The sequence below is a fragment of the Agelaius tricolor genome, unplaced genomic scaffold (assembly GCF_023055355.1).
Source record: "Agelaius tricolor isolate 1412-34295 unplaced genomic scaffold, bAgeTri1.0.p SCAF_4, whole genome shotgun sequence".
NCBI classification, from domain to species: domain Eukaryota; kingdom Metazoa; phylum Chordata; class Aves; order Passeriformes; family Icteridae; genus Agelaius; species Agelaius tricolor.
In genome coordinates this window covers 40,408,822-40,427,524 of record NW_027269264.1, presented here as the reverse complement: position 1 = coordinate 40,427,524, position 18,703 = coordinate 40,408,822, and the positions used below count along the sequence as shown (strand labels likewise).

The window sequence follows — 18,703 nt, the reverse complement described above, 5'->3', positions numbered from 1 at the left end:
TTATATACTGTCAACAATGTGCATGTTACAGTTCTGATGATTAAGTTGTTAGTAATCAGATCTCAGGTCTACCACTTATGCTCCTTTGCAGTCATCACTGAATTTTGAGAAACATTCTGAAAATTTTTCATGGACAGAGAATCGTTATGAAGCAAATCGCAGAAGACACAATTCTTCGGAAGGGTTTGATCCTAACACTGGAAGGCCAAATGGAGGTATAATTTATGGAATACTGTGAATATGTTTGTGTCATTTCTTTGTAGCACTAGCTAGAAAGCAAGTCTGATGATGACAGCTCATGTGTGCTAAATTCTTTTTCTGCAGTGAAAGAGAGGTAATGGAAAGACATATCTGGGAGAGGATGTGAGCATAAGGGTTGGCTAAAGTGATGCGATTGCAGGTGTATTTCTCTCTTGAGTAGAATATGAATGTTGAGTTAATACTCCAGCCAACAACATATAAAATGAGTAGCCAGAAAAAGAGATTGACTTGTTGTAGCATTGGCTGGCAATTTTCTCTCTGGCACTGTTTTGTGAGATCCTTCCCTGCTGCTTATGCGATTGAAAACTTGTTTCCTATGCTCTTGTATCCCAGTGTATAGAGCTTGTGATTTAGCTTTTTTAACAATTCTGCAGAGTAAAATATTATTTTTAAATGGTTTGTAATTACATTTATTTAAAATTTTAAAATCCAAGGGCATTTTGGGCGAAAAGAGAGGAATGGTTGGCGTTCACAAGGCAGAAATGGTCCAGAAAATATAAACCGACGTGGAGGGTACCATGGTGGAGGTTCCCGTTCTCGTAGCAGCACCTTCCATTGTGGAAAAGGCCAGGGACTGCATGAAAACAGTGTACTTGATAATGAAACCCGGAAAAAGGAAGAAAAAGAAGTACCCAACCAGTTTGAGGCTGAGGACTTCGTAAGTAAATTGTAATTACAATTAAAAAGGTTTCATTTTGTCTGCAAATACCATTTTGTCCATTACAAGTCGCTTCATGAGATTTCACCAGTTTCAGATCATCATGTAAGGAATTTTCTGTAGGTAAGGGAGTGTTGGTAGTTTGTCTAATAACTTGTTTCTTGTTTTATAACCAGATTTTTCACTATATGTTTATTATTGTTATTTGTGTATTTAAGTGAAACTACAGTTGTATTCCTATCTGCTGTGGTATTGTGTATGTATTAAATTCTACACAGTTACCTTATTGGAATCTGAAATAGTAACAAAGTAATTTTCATGCCTGTGGCCTTTGAGCTCTGATGCTGTAACCTGCAGTTAGGATGTAAGGGGAAGGGTGATCTTACTCTTTGAAGAAACATACATCGCTGGTTTTTTGCTTTCTCTGCTGCTGTCATATAATGGCATTGGCTGCTGCCTGAGATATTTTGTTAGAGAAGAGAAACAAGTGAGCATTGTCCTGTTTGGTTCCTGGGGGAGGTGTTTAGTCTGTCAGCAGAGGTCATGCTGCTTGGTGTTATTGTGATTCTTTAGTTCATTCATCCCACAGTTCAAGGGTTACTTCTTTTAATAATGACAAAACTTTCTTTCAGCCATCTTTAAACCCTGAATATGAGAGGGAATCAAACCAGAATAAATCTCTAGCTGCAGGTGTGTGGGGTGAGTATTTTTGTTGTTTTTAAATGCAAAAACGTAGTAGAGATCTGAAGTTGTTTTATTTGAAACACAAGCCTCTTTTTAGAATTCTAAATGTATAGATTGAGAAGACTTCAAGTTATTACAATGTAGGTATCTTTTTGTTAAAGGGTAGCACTTCCATATGCGTATCAGTTAGCTAGTCTGTAGATGCCACCACAACTAATACTCTTACCCAGAACAAGTATACATCTTTTTTTGTAAAGATGTCAAGAAATCTTCACCTTTATTTTCAAGAGGAAGTGCAATGAAGGCTGGTCACCTAAATAAGTGGTATTGATTGCTAGCTGTGAAGGCTTTGTAAAATGTGTTGGAAGAATTTGGAGAGAAACCTGGGAGAGCTGGAAGAGTAGTTTAGCGTGCAGAGATTTAAGGTCTCTTTCTAGAAGCAAATGTCTTATGCTGTTGGTTGTGTTTGTGTATTATTTGTATGACAAATACAATCCTGGGCAGGGACATTGGGCAGACCTGAGGTCTGGATTGTTTTCTCATCCTCACCTGAGTGTTTGGCTAACATTTTACAACTTCTAATGGGCTTTATGTTGTCAATTGTTTACCCCAAGAAAGTGGTAGCATCAGATGGCAGGGGTTTTAAAGTAAATGTACTCACAATACGAACATTTCTCTTTATTTAAAAAAAATTAATTAAACATGAAAACTTTTACTTGTCTACTTAGACTACTGCTAATACTGAGATTTTAAAGGTATTTTAGTTTGCTGATTCTTTTCTCGTACTTAACTGGTATTTTTTGCATGATAAGTAATATTAGATGTAGGCCAACCCCTCAACATAGATATTTAATTGCTGTAAACCTTTACAGCATCATAAATAATTGGACAGCTTTCTGGTTTTGTGTTGTTAGCAGCTTTCATGTGATAACCTATCTTTCAATAAAAGAGTCTTGTTTAGTAATTGAAAAACTGAAGGCTGTTATTATTCCCTTTAGAAGGAAAAATTATTCAGGCTAGAGGAGTGTTACAATCCCTTCTAATATCTGTTAAAAACATAGGCATCTTTTAGATTCCATTTTACCTTGTGCATATGTGATGGGAGCCTGTAAATATTATGAAAAATCTTGTCTTGAGATTTAATGAGAATTAAACTTACAGTTATGATAACTATTTTGTAGCATCTACTTGCTAAATAAAGCAAAAGTCATGTATTCTTTTAAGAAAGGGTTTGTTGTTTTTTTTTTTTTAAACAGGGTATAGTGACTATGTGAAGTAGAATTGCTTGCAGGGAGAGGAAATAATCCTTGAAAAGGCTCTTAATGTTGGAATGCATGTACAAAAAAGATTTTTTTTTTCTTTTTGAAAATTTTAGAACTGTTTTAATGGATGTTCCTTAATGCTGCTAAATGGCAGTTTTTCTAGTTTGATAGCTGACTAAATTTGTATGTCTCCTAATTTGTTCTCCAATGAACACAGAAATTTTGTTCTGTTGTGTCCATCTGAAGCATGGAGCTAGAGAAACTGGTCATTGCCATGGTCTAATGTGTAGTGCACATCTTGTCTCATGTTTATAGAACCTCAGTGCAGAGCTCTAAACTGAGCTGTTAATAAATAGATAACTAATTATTCTTTTGGAAATCTTAAGGGGAATATGAAAGCCATAAACTCTTGTGAAGTTTGAGTAACTATCAACAACTAACAGTATTTTGATTGTAGAATTACTACACAGGAGTCTCTAGAAATGTGTAGCAGGTTTCTTTGAAGAATATATTTTCTTTTAAAAAGTGCAATTCCTGCATTGCCAAGTGAAATATTTTTAAAATGATGACTGTAGAAAATGGAACAGAACCTGTGTTTTTCCAGGTTCACACAGTATGTTATTTGTGGAGCTAATACTGATTTATGTTCCTGATTTATGCCTGTTTGCTCTGGATCAGATGGCTGTTCCAGTACCTTATGAACTAAAAACTAGTGAGTTGTGTACACAGACACACATACACACACATATCTATATACACACACACTTCTTTTTTTCTTCCAGAGTACCCTTTAAATCCTAAATCTAGATCTCAGAGAATGCTGGTCATTAAAAAAGGCAGTACAAAAGAACTGCGGATATCTGGATTCCCAGTAGTGGGAAGCCTTCACTCGCAGCCGGTAAGGAATGGAACTGGCACAAGTGTTTATAAAGGATTAGTCCCCAAACCTGTAACTCCACCTGCAAAGGTGAGTATTGGATACCAGTGTTATGAAAAACATGCCTAGAAACATCATGCTGTAATTCTCAGTGTGTTTATTTCATCCCTGAGAATACTGTTCCTACATTATCATGTATTCAACACTTGCAAACTGCAACACACCCCAAAAATGAATAGAAACAACTTTTTTTACATTTTTCTTTTTAAATTATAATTTAGTTTCTCTTTGCTTCTCATCTACCCCTTTTTAGAAGTGCAACAGCTGTACAAGGGAGAGTAAAAATGATGTTTTTTAATTTATGGAATAGCAGTCCCTTTTGTATATATGATTTCAACAGAACAAAATAAGGTACATTTTAGAGAGGTATAGTCAGCCTATTACCTTCAGAATTTATCCCAGTTATGGACAGAGATGACATTATAACCTAGTAGAATCATTCTGGTCTCTTTCCAAATGCGACTTTCCATACACATAATCAGAATATTCTGAGTTGGAAGCGACCCACAAGAATCATCAAGTCCAGCTCTTAAGTGAATGCTCCATATGGACTTCAAACCCATGACCCTGGCATTATCACCAGGCTCTAACTGAGCTATTCTCACTGGCTTCATCTCTATTTTTTTGTTTCAGGAATTTTTCTGTGCTCTTGAGAGCCATATGGTGGATTAGTTCTTAACTCTGTAACATTTTGAATCTAAAATAATGCTTTCAGCTGTTGAAGTCCCATATTTCATTTTTGATACCTCAAATATGAGGATCTTAATTGTTTTGAAATTTTAGTTTTTATATAAACAGCGTGAATAGTATTTATGAGCAGATGAATTGCTCATAAACAGCCTCTTTTCCACAAGAAAACAGATGTTTGCACTACATTAAGGTTGCAGTTATGATTTGCTTTTGCTTAATCATTTTTCTGAAGATTCTTGAAAAGAATCCTTTTTAGTTAATGACTCTTTACTTCTCTGTTTATTCTTCTGTCTAGCCCACACAGTGGAAAAGCCAAGCAAAAGAAAATAAACTTGGGAATGCGTTTCCTCATGAATCTGCATATGGTGTTGGCAGTTTCAGTCCTTTCAAATCAACTGTCAAGGCATTTGCTGTAACACAAAATTTAGTGAAAGAGGTAAAGTAGTGGCTGTAGTTAAATTTATAAAACATTTAATTTGCTTAAGGGAGGATGGTCAGTAAATTTTGTACAGAATTGTATTAAGTATGTTTTTTTGGAACTTAACGTTCAGAAAAGGTGGAATGCACATCGCTAGCCTCAAAGTACTGCAGTTTCCTTTGTAAGTTTGATTTAGAATAAAAACCCACATTAGAAAATACAGCCTGATACTTTTAGGCTTCAAAACTGCTAAAGGTATTACATGTTTCAGAAGGCCCACATAAACCTGCATCTCTGGATTTACATCTACAAACTGTTTATACCAAAATACAGATCTTCCCTCTACTTTTGATTGTGAATATATGCAAAATCTGAAAGAACAGATACCTGTGTCTTTAATTAAAATTTTTCTGAATGAACACATTTCTAACATTCTTTCTTTTTCTGACTTCCTTCACTAGTGTAATCGGTCAAATTCTTCATCCCCTGTTGACAAATCTGGTCAGCTTCGTTTAACAAAATTGACAAGAATGCGGACTGATAAGAAGAGTGAATTTTTGAAAGCATTGAAAAGAGATAGAGTGAAAGAGGAACATGAAAATGAGAATCATGATGGGCAAGAGAAGGTAATTTTTTTCATACTTATGGTAGATCCAGTAGGTTTCAGACAAACAATAAACTACTTCTGATTTTGCTGTAAATAGCTGTTAAGTAATGGTCTTGGATCCCTAAATGAAGGAAAGTAATTACCTTTTGATTAATTTAAAAACATTTTTCCAAGTACTACTCTTCCTCCAGCTGCTTTGTAGTTTCTTTTTGTCTTTCTGCAGTATCTGTTAGTGCATGTTGATGACTTAAGTACTTGTGTGTCCTTAGCAACAATAAAAAGGATAAATTAGGCTTAGTAAACTAATCATACATGAATTTATATTGGAAAAGACCTTTGGTATCGAGTCCAACCATTAACAGTACTGTCAAGTCTGCAAGTAAACTGTGTATTCAAGTGTAACATCTAAGTGGCTTTTAAATAACTCCAGGGATGGTGACTTAGCTGCTTCCCTGGACAGCCCATTCTAGTGCTTGACTACCCTTCCTTCCTGTGGTAGAAAGTCTTCCTGTGAACAAAGTCTTCCTGGTGTCTAACCTGAATCTCCCCTGACACAACTTGAGCCATTTCTTGTGTCCTGTCACAGTGTTGGCCCCACCTGGCCACAGCCTCCTTTCAGGCAGCTGTAGAGAGCGATAAGGTCCCCCCTGAGCCTCCTTTTCTCCAGGATAAACACCCCCAGCTCCCTCAGCTGCTCCTCACAGCACTTGTGCCCCAGCCCCTGCCCCAGCTCCATTGCCCTTCTCTGGACTCTCTCCAGCCCCTCAGTGCCTTTCCTGCAGTGAGGGCCCAGAGCTGGACCCAGCACTGGAGGTGAGGCCTCAGCAGTGCCCAGCACAGGGGGACAATCCCTGCCCTGGCCCTGCTGGCCACAGCATTGCTGATCCAGGCCAGGATGCCATTGGCCTTCTTGGCCACCTCGGCACAGCCTGGCTCATGTTCAGCTGCTCTCACCAGCACCCCCAGGTCCTTTCCAGCCACTCTGCCCCAGCCTGTGGCACTGCCTGGGGCTGTTGTGACCCAAGGACAGGACCTGGCACTTGGCCTTGTTGAACCTCACACCATTGGCCTTGGCCTGTTGATCCATCCTGTACAGTCCCCTCTGCAGAGCATTCCTGTCCTCCAGCAGATCAGAATTCTCACCCATTTTGGTGTCACCTGTAAACTGACTGAGGTGCACTTGTCAAATCATTGATAAAGTGGTTAGTAGGGAGCCCTGGGGAGCCCCACCCATGACTGGCCACCAGCTGAATATGGCTCCACTCACCACCACCCTCTGGGCCCAGCCCTCTAGGCAGTTTTTACCCAGTGAAGAGTGCCCCTCTCCAAGCCATGGGCTGCCAGCTTCTGCGGAATTCTCTGGAATACTGTGTCAAAGAAAGGTTTTATTGAAGTTCAAGCAGAAAACATCCACAACCTTTTCTTCATCCACTAAGCAGTCCCCTGGTCATAGAAGGAGATCAGGTTGGCCAAGCAGGACCTGTCTTTCCCAAACCTGTGCTGACTGCGCCTGATCCCCTGATTGTCCTGCATGTGCTGTGTGATGGCACTCACAGTGGTCTGCCCCTACCTTCCTTGGTACCACGGCAAGTCTGACATGCCTGTAGTTCCCTGGAATCTCCTTCCAATACTTTTTGCAAATGAGCATCACGTTTTCCAACCTCCAGTTGCCTGGGACCTCTCTGGTAATCCAGGGCTGCTGGTAAATGATGGAAAGTAGCTCAGTGAACTGCCAGCTCCCTCTGTACTTTTGTGTGAATTCCACCTAGTCCCAACAGACTTGTGAAGGGCAGTGTTTCATACCCTGGCTGCTAGTTATCCTATAAAACACAAAAGTTTGTTCTGCTTCTCAATGATTCTCAAACCATTTTCTTTCTTATTAGTGTTTAGGTAGCCAGAAGTTCTCTATTCTTGGTCTAATCAAAGGAGCAATAGCTCACTATATGCATAAGCCACTGGTTCTAACTAATTGAGAGCTTGAAGGCCTATAATGGCTGTGTATAATATGCATCAGGTTTCTTTCAGTCTGAATTGATTTATGCAGTGTTCAATTGATACTAGAGAATATTTGTGTCAAATGCTACCAGCCACCAAATTATCATACCAGTTATCATAGTCCAGGTGAAGATATGTAGTTTATTATTCAGAATGAGGTGCTTACAAGCCTGTTTGCTATAAATTAGTGGTTTAAAATGTCTTATTAAAACAAAAAATCCCATAAATTAGAAATCAGCCAGATAAACAAGTGATTTTGAGGAAGGGAATTAGGCTTCTGAGATATTAAAAAGGAAACAGTGCCAGTGTACATTGCTGATAAAAGTGAGACTGACTTTACTGACCGTGATCTTATTTCAGGCAAAATGCAATTTGCTGTAATGGGACTGTGTAACTAATGTGTCAGCTAAGAAAAGCCTGCATCTTTTCATTAGGTATTCTGTGACTGAGTACCCTGAAATGGATATTAGAGATAGTTTTGTTCATGTGTTCAGGAAATACACAAAGATTTTGATTTAAGATTAGAAAGATCTTAGGAACCATCTAGAGATTCAGAATTATGAAATAATGAAGCAAATTGTACTCAGCAGCTGAATCACACTCGGAAGGAGCTGTTTTGTCCTATAGAACTGCTTAGTAAATGTATACATTTTTCTTGGTATTATGTGACATATTCTTCAGGCATATAATGTAACAGCTGAATGTATGTTTACTGGGATATGTGTTCTTAACAATATCTTGCTGACTGTTCTAATATTTCTGAAAGCAGACAACATGTGAGTGGGAGGGAAACAATGGTGGTGTTGATCCTGTGCTCTGAAGTATGATTTCTTACAGATGCAGAAGATTGCATTATTTCCTCCTCCTGTGGGTAATGCTGTTATATGCCCAGTTTAGGGATTTTGTTATTGAGAAGTTGTTAACTAATAATGATTGTACTCTTCTTTGTTTTTACAATTGGTAAGACTTCTGAGGCTATTTGGCTCATTCATAAATATGAATTACAGGTTGCTGAATGAGTAGAGTAGAAAGAAATACCTCATATTTATAGACTAAAGACCTTTTAATCTTTGAGTGAACCTGAACAGTCATCTTTGTAAATAAATTTTCTTCCTGATTTGTATTTAATGTCTAGTAATTTCCAGTTGGTGTTCACAACAGCCTGAGAAGCTAGGGTTGAGTGCATGTGTGTAAGTGAGCTTGTCTGAATTTAAAGAGCAGTATGCAGTCTTTCTGAATTCATGGCAGAGACTTTGCTATTTGAGGTATGGGTGTTGTGACCTGTCCCTTAGACTAAGTAAACTTGAGAACTCATATACTTTCAGACTTCTTCTGCCACATACAGCTCTGATATTTACTTAGGAACAATAAAAATTCAACACCCCATTATTTCTGTAAGTATGAAGAACAGCTGAAGTACGTTTGAATTTTAAGAAGTATGAAACTTTGCAGGAAAAAAATTTGGGGAAAAGCTTGTGAGGTGCTTTCTGCATTATTTGATCAGTAGTGTATCTTAGGAATTCTGTAGCATGTGGGTGTTGCAAATGCCAGAACAGAATTACCTGTGAAGTACAGAGTCTCTCCATTTAAACTTAATTTAAACTAAACAGAACTACTGAATTGCAGCTCTTCTGAATATGTACTTGTGGATGGAATTAACTTTTACATTTTGTAATGTAAAATTATTTTTGTATTTAGGATGATGAGTCCTTCAGCTTGCATAACAGCAACAGTCCTCATCGTGAGAGAGATATAAACCGAAACTTTGAAAATGAGATTCCGCAGGAGAATGGCAATGCTTCAATTACACCTCAGCAGATCATTCAGTCTTCAGCTTTCCCTCAGGCAAATGTTCTTTCAAGCTCACTTGAGGCAGAGCATAGGTATGTACCATATAAAACATAAAGTGTTTCTTCATGGTAGCTGATCATGTTCGTAAATTCTTGCTAGTGCAGAAGTCAGAATCTGAAAATTGAGAAAGCATAAAATGTTTCTTGACTAAAGTAAAATTTATCTTTTAGACATGTACTAATTTAAATGAGATATACTTCGTTTCTTAGACCTGTGTACTGATTTACATCCAATTTTTAAGTAAAGAAAGTTTATTTCTTAATAAAGAATATAGCAAACTACATAGTGATTTCATCCCTCTGATTTTGGTCTAGGTGTCTGGGAGGAACAATACATGTAATTGCTGTTTGTATTAAAAATATTTTAAGTGCTGCATTTTATATAAAACTTCAGTGAGGTTTTAATCATTATTAAAGTAGTTAATTATTTTTGTAGCTGACTTGTTGACACTATTAGTGATATCACAAGACAGTCCACTGGAAGGTGAGAAAGTAATTTCATGAAAAGGATTGAAACAATTCTATTATCCCAGTAATCCAACTGCAGTAGCATTTGGTAGATATGAGAATATCTGGATAATCACAACCCAGTCTTCTGTCAGATTCTCATGGTTTAGACAGATTTTTTTTTTCAGTGATAGTCTATACATTGGACTAGACAACTCTTCATTTTGTAGTGCCTGTAGAAGAAACTTTCATTTCCTCTTACTCCTCCTGAGTATGAAGAGTACAAAGCACCCTGCTCAGTTCCTTTTTTCCCACCAGTGGCAACATCACTGCCATAAGTGACACCATGTGGGATGAGTCCTGTCACTGGAGTGTTGTGGATGGTGGCAGGCTCCTCAGGAGGCACAGACAGCAGGAGAGGTGGAGGAGTGGTGGTGTATCTAATGGATGGGGTGGAATATTTGAAGCTTGTGGCTGGTGATGGCATGGTTAAGGGCCCCTGGATAAGGATTAAGGAGCAAACAAAAAAAGCAAATGTCCTTGTTGGAGTCCACTGTAGGCCACTCACCCAGGATGATGACACTGACTGTCCTTTAAGGAGCTAAGGAGCACCTCTAAATCAACTGCTGCTGTCCTAATGGGGGACTTCAACTTGCCAGATACTAATTTGGAATACCAAAAATGGAAAATGGTGCTTGCCATTGTAGGGAGAAAATCTGTGACTTTGAGAAAGACAGAATGTTCTTCATCCAGAGGATAGCTGGGCACTGAAACAGGATTCCCAACAACACCAAGCCTGACAGAGTTCAAGAAGTGTTTGGGCAGTATTCTCAGTCACAGGGTATGATTCTTGGCATTGTTCTGTTCTGAACCAGGAGTTGGATGCCACATTCTTTGTGGATCCCTTCCAACTCAGGATATTCTGGGAGTCTGTGAAATCTATGGCCACTAGAGGCTCATGATTTTTTGGCTGGCAGATGGGAGTCAGATCTAACTCTTAGTTTTTAAATTCAAATTACTTTAAATAGCCTTGTTAGGATTTCTGGGCAAATGTCTTTCTTCTGTGGTATTCCAGAGAGGCTGTGTGTCCATATTGCCACAGTGCTTTGACTGTGAGCTCAGCACACATGTGGACAGATGTTATGGTAAACCTTTTTGTGGTAAATTGCACAATGGGTCACCACCTTAGCTCCCAGGTTACTTTTGCATACCTAGTAAAAGTATTGGCACATTTGGTACAAAAGGGCTTCCTTCCTGCTGGGGAAGTTTCCAACGTGCAGCAATCCTGTTGGTATCAAGTTGGCTAATCCAAATAATTTTTTTTGTGTAGTTCATCCTTCTAACCATTCTAGAATGGTGTCAGTTTAAAGGGACAATGGTGCTGCTAACATTACAGAATGTTGCTTTAAAGTTAGTTAGCTATTAGCCTAAATTTTACTTACAAAAACAGAAGCTCTTGTCACTATTTACTTCACTGAATCCCATGCTTAGGTCTGAGCTTGCTTGCAGTAAAACTGAAGCTCAGCTAACTATCATTGAACTGCATTTAGCCTTGTGTTTTTCTGTACAATATATTCTCTTAGAGTTTTGGATGACTTGATTGTTCCTGCCTGTTATGCTTTCCGATTTGGTCCAAATGCAACAGAGGATACAATTTCTATTTCTGTTACCGTCCTACTGAATTTTTTTTTTAAGCAGAGTAGTGCTTTCTCCTTCTACAATTCCAGGATTTTGTTACAGTTCTAAATATGCAAATTTTCCCAGTGCACGTCCACTCACTGTATTGGGATATAGAGTTCTTTGTGGGGAGGATTGTGTTGACATTTTTTGCTGATATCTGCCTAAATGAAGTGCCTGGTATATGGTGTCAGCTGTGAGTTTGTCTTGCTATTTTAATATATTCACTGTTTTTTAGCTATTAAGTGTCAGCTCTGGCATACATTTTAGAAACCTCTTTGTTTTTTGTAAAATAGCTTTAGTCTGTTTTAATGTTTAAGGTCAAAAGATACCTGGTTTACCTGAAGAAGGTGCTAATCCTTTTGGAAAAAACTTGCAGCAAGCAAACTTAATGACTTCATTGTTAAATGTCATGGTATCTTCACCTTCAGATAATCTCTCTTTTTATACGATCTTCAAATGTAAAACCACTTTCTTCCTGCTCAGATACTGCCATCCTTCTTTAGGAACTAGCCAAAACATGCTGATTATTGCATCTTTGTATATCTTAAGCTTAGTTACGAGAGGAGTCTTTCTTCTCCTCATTTCTTCCCCTTATCCCAAAATCCACTCCTAGCTGTTTGAGCTGAAAAACCAGCATGTGCTGTTGGCTAAGACTCAATTGTAAAGAAGCCTGACACAGCTCTTGACATTAGCATGTGGTATAAAAAATAAATCACATGAGGCCGTTGCATCCTGAATTGGTTTCCATCGAGGGATACCACCAATATTCCTTATGCTTTGCTCTGCTTTGTTATTCAGGAAAACCTCCAGAGTCCTTCAGTGTGTCTTTGTCTCTTCATATTGTTCTCAGGGGAGTGAATACATTGCTGCTTCACTCACAGTTTTAAGTTATGTTAAGAAAACACATTCTTACTATTCTGATACAGATCTCTTGCCTTAGAATAAAGGTATAGTTTTTACCACATATGGTGGTTGGATAGGGTCATCTTTAAGGGACCTGAAAACTCAGCTTCTGTGCTTTACATAGCTTTTACAAGACTTTGAACTCACACTTATGTAAGAGTTTGTTTGAAAAAAATTCTGGCTGATTAATCAATGAATTTGTTACAGGTCTTCAGACATGTATGTAGGCAGAGCTTGAAATGTTTGAGTGTGTGTAGTAAATTCCTAATGTTGTCCTTCTTAATTTAAAGGTTGTTAAAGGAGATGGGCTGGCAGGAAGACAGTGAAAATGATGAAACATGTGCTCCACTAACTGAGGATGAGATGAGGGAGTTTCAAGTCATTAGTGAACAGGTAAGACAAAGTTAATTTTCCATTATAAACCTGCAGTTAGTTACCCTAGATGCCTTCCTTTGAGGAGGATCTGCAGTAATTTTGATCATTAGGGATGTTGCTGTTGCGGTACCATTTCAGTACTGTGCTTTTGGAAGTACAGTTGCTTCAGAAAAATCAGGTACCAATGCTGACTGTAGCTCAGGCCTATTCACTAGGCATCAAGGGAAGGGTAGGGTGTACTTCTGGGTAGTTTAAGTATTGTTGGTGGTAGAAGTGCACAGGCTTTCCCTTCTTTTTTTTTATTTTTTTTTATTAGGAGTGTTGAGTAGACCTGGTGGGGTCAGTGAGAAAGAGTCAGAAATGAGAATAGTGTGAACATTTGGTAATTTCAATACTATTTGAAATATTAATAATTTAATATTGGAATATTAAAATTTCAAGTGCTTGTTTTAGTGCGCACATTCTGCATGATATTGAAAATGTGGTAATTCCTTTCTTTTTTGCAGAATCAGCTGTTTCCTTTCTTCAGTGTCTTTGAATTTCATATTGCTGAGATACCCATTCCGCTCTGCTGCAGCATCTCTTCTGGGCTCCTTCCCTATTGTCCTTTGCCCTTCTTAGCACAGATGTTTGCAGCACTGTGGGAAAGGGGACTGGATTGCAGGGAGAGACCATTAGGGAGAAAGGATCTCTGGGGCGAGATGTGTGGGGACATGGGTGAGAACACGGTGAGCTCTCATTGACTGCAGGAGTTCAGCACAACTGGAGACACTGGGATACAGGTGGCTGGCCAGAGGTGAAGGCTCACAGGGCAGTTATCCTTTCTGTGTACATATGAAAAGCTGTGGATCCAGTGTAGCCCAGAGGTGAAGGTGCAAAGAGTATTGAATTGCAACAGATTGTTGTGTTTGGCATTTTCTTTCTCTAAATGTGTCATGTTTTCACATTTCAGTTGCAAAAAAATGGCCTTCGGAAAAATGGCATTTTGAAAAATGGCCTCATCTGTAATTTTAAATTTGGCTCCTGGAAAAACAGCACTTTCAAACCTGCTCTGGAGAATGAGGATTCTGAGACAAGCAGCAGTGATACATCAGATGATGATGATGTGTGAAGACTTCTGTAACATCTGTAGAAGTCCATTTGTTCTTGTGAAGATTGGGGATGTTTTGTCCAAGAACAAAAATTGTCATTTATGTAGTAACATGCCCACTACAGAAAGAATAATGGGACTTTCCTCTGAAGGAAGCAAGGAATGTTCTGTTGGGTGTGTTGAAAATCATTATAAGTTCTCTGTAAACGAATGTTGTAGAATGAGGCCTTGTGTTGACCCAGTGTTGACTTCCATCACTGAAGCATTTCTGACTAGCAGTGTGACAATGTTACAAATCAGAGTTTCTCACTTAATAATAAAAGCAAAGAATTGTGTAATGTCTTGCAAAACTTCTGTCTTAAAATGTCTAAGGAAGAAAAGGGCAGCTTGACACAGTGTTTTGCTTGCCAAGTCATTTTTTTCTTACAGTGGAAATCAGTGAGTCCACTTTGTACGCAAAAAGGGCAATGTAGCATGTTGGCTACAATGAGCAAAGTGCACTAAAACTCTTCCTTAACTGAGTTGTTGAACTGTTCTACAAATAACTGCTCTTTAGCCATTGGTTGTGTTGTCGTTGTTATTAATGGCAAAAGACCCTGGTGTTACAGTTCGAAATTTCTAGAATTAACTTTTAAATTGAAAGCTTTAAGGGGTATAGCAAGACCCTTATTCTCACAGTGACTTGTGGGAAAATAAGCAGTTTGATTTTACTATTTGACATGTGGAAAAATCATTACAGTGACTGGATTGAATTACATGGGAAATAAACTGATTTACAGAGTATTGTCTCAGTGCATAGCATCACGGGTATTGTTTTTAAGACAGCTAAGTTTGTTTGCATTTATATTACATGTACTCTGGCAGCAGTGCAGTTGTGCATTTCAGTGCAAAGTAACATTTATATTACATGTACTCTGGCAGCAGTGCAGTTGTGCATTTCAGTGCAAAGTAAAAATACTTTCATCATTAGATCTTGCTTTTATAGCAGCAGAAGTATATGTGTGCAATAACCACCTCTTTTGCTTGCTCAGTATAAGACTTTTGCTTTATGATCTCACATTTAAAAACCAATATTGTATTATTTATAGTTTTAGTTGGTTTATTTTAGTTCTTTAAATGTTGTCCACAGTTGTACAAGCTGTGTAGCATTAATTCATAAGCACAACTGCTCTTGGGGATGTTGCATAAGTTTATAATATAGCACATATATATATATATATATGTATATGTATATATATATAGACACTTCCCTGTCAAGATGTTTTTGAATTCTACTACTTCTTATAGTAAATTATTTGCAGTTTAGAACTTGAAAGCAAAAATATTTATAAAGTTGAGATTCTGTCCATATTTCTTTAGGAAAATACTCTTTTTATAAGGTGGCATCAATTTTGGGCCAAATTTGGTATGTTTCTCTTTTTTATTTATTGCTAATTTAAATAGATATTTCTTTTCAAGAGGTCAGTTTTTGTATTAGAAGCTGCTTGCAAATGTTGATGTAGTTAATTTTGGCATGGTGTATTTAAATACTCAATTTCTAATCTCAATTTAAGAGGATAAAAATGTTTCTTTTTTAAAAAGAAAACTGCCATATCTGTAATGATGTTTTTCCTACCTGCTTGCCTTATACACCTTTTTCCTTCCCTCTCCTGATTTTTTTTTACTGACTTTGACACATGGTTGTAGTTTGTTCACTTTTTGGTTTTTACATACTATAAACAGGATCTTCTGCCTAGCTTAATTATATAGTGATATGTGGATGCATTGTTTTAATAGGAAGTGAAAATGTTTTTTTCTTGGCATTTCTCAAAGTGGGGTGTAGGCTTCTCCCCCTTATTTATTCAATTTTACTTTATTTCAGTCACCTCAGGAATTAACTCTCTGAGAAGTTAATGTAATTATAGAAGAGCTGTGTTAAAATTGTATAGACTTCGGAAATTTACAAGTTGGAACTGAGAAAATTATCTTTAGAGGAAGTAGGAGTACTAGTCATACTTGGTACTTCTTCTTTGCTAGTTTATATCCTGAAACTGATAATGGAAGTGCTGATTATAATGAACTGTGGGCAAAGCAGGTAACAGGAATTGGGCAGTGGTTTTGCTTTGTAGAGTGAAACACTTTTATAGCCTTCATAACTTTTCTCTGTCTGGTTTCTCCTCTTGTGTCTGCTGATACTTGTGGATTAATTTCTGGTAGGTTCTACCAGTTCAGAGACTCCTCATAAGTGTGTGTGGCCCCTGGCTTAAGTGGTTTTCTGCCTGCTCTGTTACTTCTGTTGGCCCTTCATGGCAGTGTGGGAATGGGTGAGATTTGATATTTCCACTGAGGAACTGGATTCCCTTATGTTATATTTGCTTGTGACAAAGCTGAGTAGAGTATCTGTCATCTACTGTGTCACCTTAAGAAACTTTTAGTCACTTACTGTGGGAACTCTTTTAGTTTTTTTTTTCCTGGGAAATGTCACTCAAAACAATGTTTGGTTTTTGTAGTATACTTCCATAAAATGTATGAAAGCATTTTATTGTTCATCTTCCTTTTTTTCAGTGCTTGACGATGTAGAGAAGAACGAAATTGGATTCTCTAGTATTTAACAATGCAACCTTATGCATCTTTGACTTTGTTCCTTTTCTAGGGCAATTTAAGTAGTGCATTGGCCTTTTTGTTCTCTTATACATAAACCATGATCCATTCCCAGAATAAGTCCTCTCTCGTTTTTCTGCTTCAGCAGGTGTCTGTGTTAAAGGATTGAGAAGTTGGTGACTAAACTTGCCCATTTCCTTAGTGGGCACTAGTAAGCTTTGGAGATACTTTATCAGTGCTGGGTTAACAGAGCTTGACTTCAGTGGTGTTAATCACAGGTGGCTGCATGCAGACATGATTTAAAGTCACACTTCTCTTCATCTTCCTGGCTTTATTGGCAGAGAACCATGTATTCCTGGTTCCCTGTTCCAACCCTCTTCAAAAGCAAACAGTAGTGATCAGTCACTTACTGGTTTTTCTGATCTGCTGTTGATGGAGAATGTAGTCTGCCTGCTGCTGGCATGGAGGGTGCCTAAGTTTATGGTGGGGAGCTGGCGATCCTTCACCTCATTCAGAAAGACCAGAGGCCTCCCTCATTGGCTTGTACAGGGCCTTTCTCTCTCTTAAGGTGTAAAAGAAGCTAGTTGTCTTTGTGGAAAAGTGTTAAAACTACAGTAAAGTTGTCCACTGATTCATGTTGGGCCTTGTCAAGAGTCTGAAGAAGATTTTAATGGACATCCTAGTCTTTGAGAAATGTTACCAAGTGCAAAGGAAATTAATTTTTATTCTCCTCTGCAGTTGCCTGTGAGGGATAAACATCTGCTTGATTTGAGATGGGGGACTTCAACTTTAGTGTTTCTTTTTAAAAGAATATCTATTTTTCAGTAAATGCATTTAAACTACTGGCTACTAGAATCTGGAAGTAGAGTTTAGTCAAGGATGCCTTTGTTTATCCATTTTCAGTTTGCTGCTAGGCAGCAGCTGAGGTAATTTACTGAGCTGCAGGGAACTTTTGATCTGATTAAGGATTATTGCACTTGAGCACCAAGGGTTACTGGCTCATTAGGATAATAAATATGCTGACTAGCTGGTCATCTTTCCTCATGCTGTTGTTCTTGGTCATCAGTGAGTTTTATTGCAAACTGAATGAGGTTTGTTTTGTAGCCTGGATCACTCTGCAGCTGTCCTTAGAGGTACCTGGCAATGCATTTGCTAAACCAGCACTGGCAGTGATCTGCAAAGCAGTCTGGCTTTGGATGGGGCAAAGGATAGTGCCAAAAACTCTTCTCTCACAGGAGGTTTGCACTTCCTCAGGAGATTTGTAAGCAAATTCTGAGGTCGGTCTCTCTTACTGGATTGCCATCTGGAGGAGATCTTCAGACTGAAGAAAAACTCACTCCTTCAACCAGTGGGTCAGTGGAGTTTACTGCTGACTTCAGTGTCCACCACAGTCTGCTTCCACCGTAGTCCCTTGTGCAGATCAGATCATCTGATGGATTTTGGAGGTCTCACAGGCCTGTAGCAGCATGCATTCCTTAAATTCCTGAAAAGATACCCAACAGTGGGCTTGCTATGTAGACTTCATTCTTCTTGGATATTCTTAGTATGCAGCTATTTATTTCCCTGGCACTGGCATGATTTTCATAGAGAAATGCTGTTCCATACCTGGAGAGCAAGTGCTCATTTAGTTTTGTCTTCTATGCAGATGAAAGATACAGCTTTGAAGTGAAAGAGTATTTTTGGTAAGTGATGCTTGCTGATGTCCAGGCAGGCATCTGCTTAACAGACTGATGGAGCTTGGGTCAATATGGGAGAACTTGAGTTCCCCTTAGGAGATGTGGGGAGAGATCTCTTTCTACGAGTACTAAGCAAGATGCTACTAAGTTTCAGCTTGGGAAGCAAAGGGAAACAAACTCCTTTCATTCTGTCAGGAAGTGTCAGATTTGAGAACTGTTGCAGGAAGTTGCACATGCTTGAGAACTTGGACCAGCCTGGTGACCTGAGCTATTTCGTTTTACTAGTTTAACAGGCTGGTGGTGTGCTGTCCTGAGTTGTGATCCTCTAAGCCTGTAGGTTCTGAAACAGACCTGTGCATTAGGTACCAACACAGGGCTCCTGGCTGGCTCTGAACCCAGAGGGTGCCTGGTGTTGCCTTAGTGTTAGCAGAGTTGTGTCAGGGAAGGTGGTACAGCTTTTCCTCCAGTCAGCTACTCGGTGTAGCCAGTACAGGAGATGGTGTGCAGCTCTGATCCAGCTTAATCTAGCATGGTGGCTTTAGTATTGTGGCTTCCTTGTTCCTTTTGTGTGATAGCTTAAAGTCTGGGGG

General features: G+C 38.5%; 1 protein-coding gene across 5 annotated transcripts in view; it reads left to right on the top strand.

Annotated features, from left to right (window-relative positions):
* The window catches only part of GPBP1 (GC-rich promoter binding protein 1), a 37,221-nt gene extending 20,848 nt beyond the window's left edge, over window positions 1-16,373 (top strand). For all 5 annotated transcript variants that reach the window (XM_071425370.1, XM_071425371.1, XM_071425375.1 and 2 more), the window contains 9 exons: window positions 92-215; window positions 696-919; window positions 1,552-1,618; window positions 3,648-3,832; window positions 4,788-4,928; window positions 5,372-5,536; window positions 9,211-9,395; window positions 12,683-12,785; window positions 13,720-16,373. In XM_071425370.1, the coding sequence (XP_071281471.1) occupies window positions 92-215; window positions 696-919; window positions 1,552-1,618; window positions 3,648-3,832; window positions 4,788-4,928; window positions 5,372-5,536; window positions 9,211-9,395; window positions 12,683-12,785; window positions 13,720-13,878 (1,353 nt within the window). In that variant the 3' untranslated portion in view covers window positions 13,879-16,373. The remainder of the gene's footprint in view (window positions 1-91; window positions 216-695; window positions 920-1,551; window positions 1,619-3,647; window positions 3,833-4,787; window positions 4,929-5,371; window positions 5,537-9,210; window positions 9,396-12,682; window positions 12,786-13,719) is intronic.
* The last annotated feature ends 2,330 nt before the right edge of the window (window positions 16,374-18,703 follow it).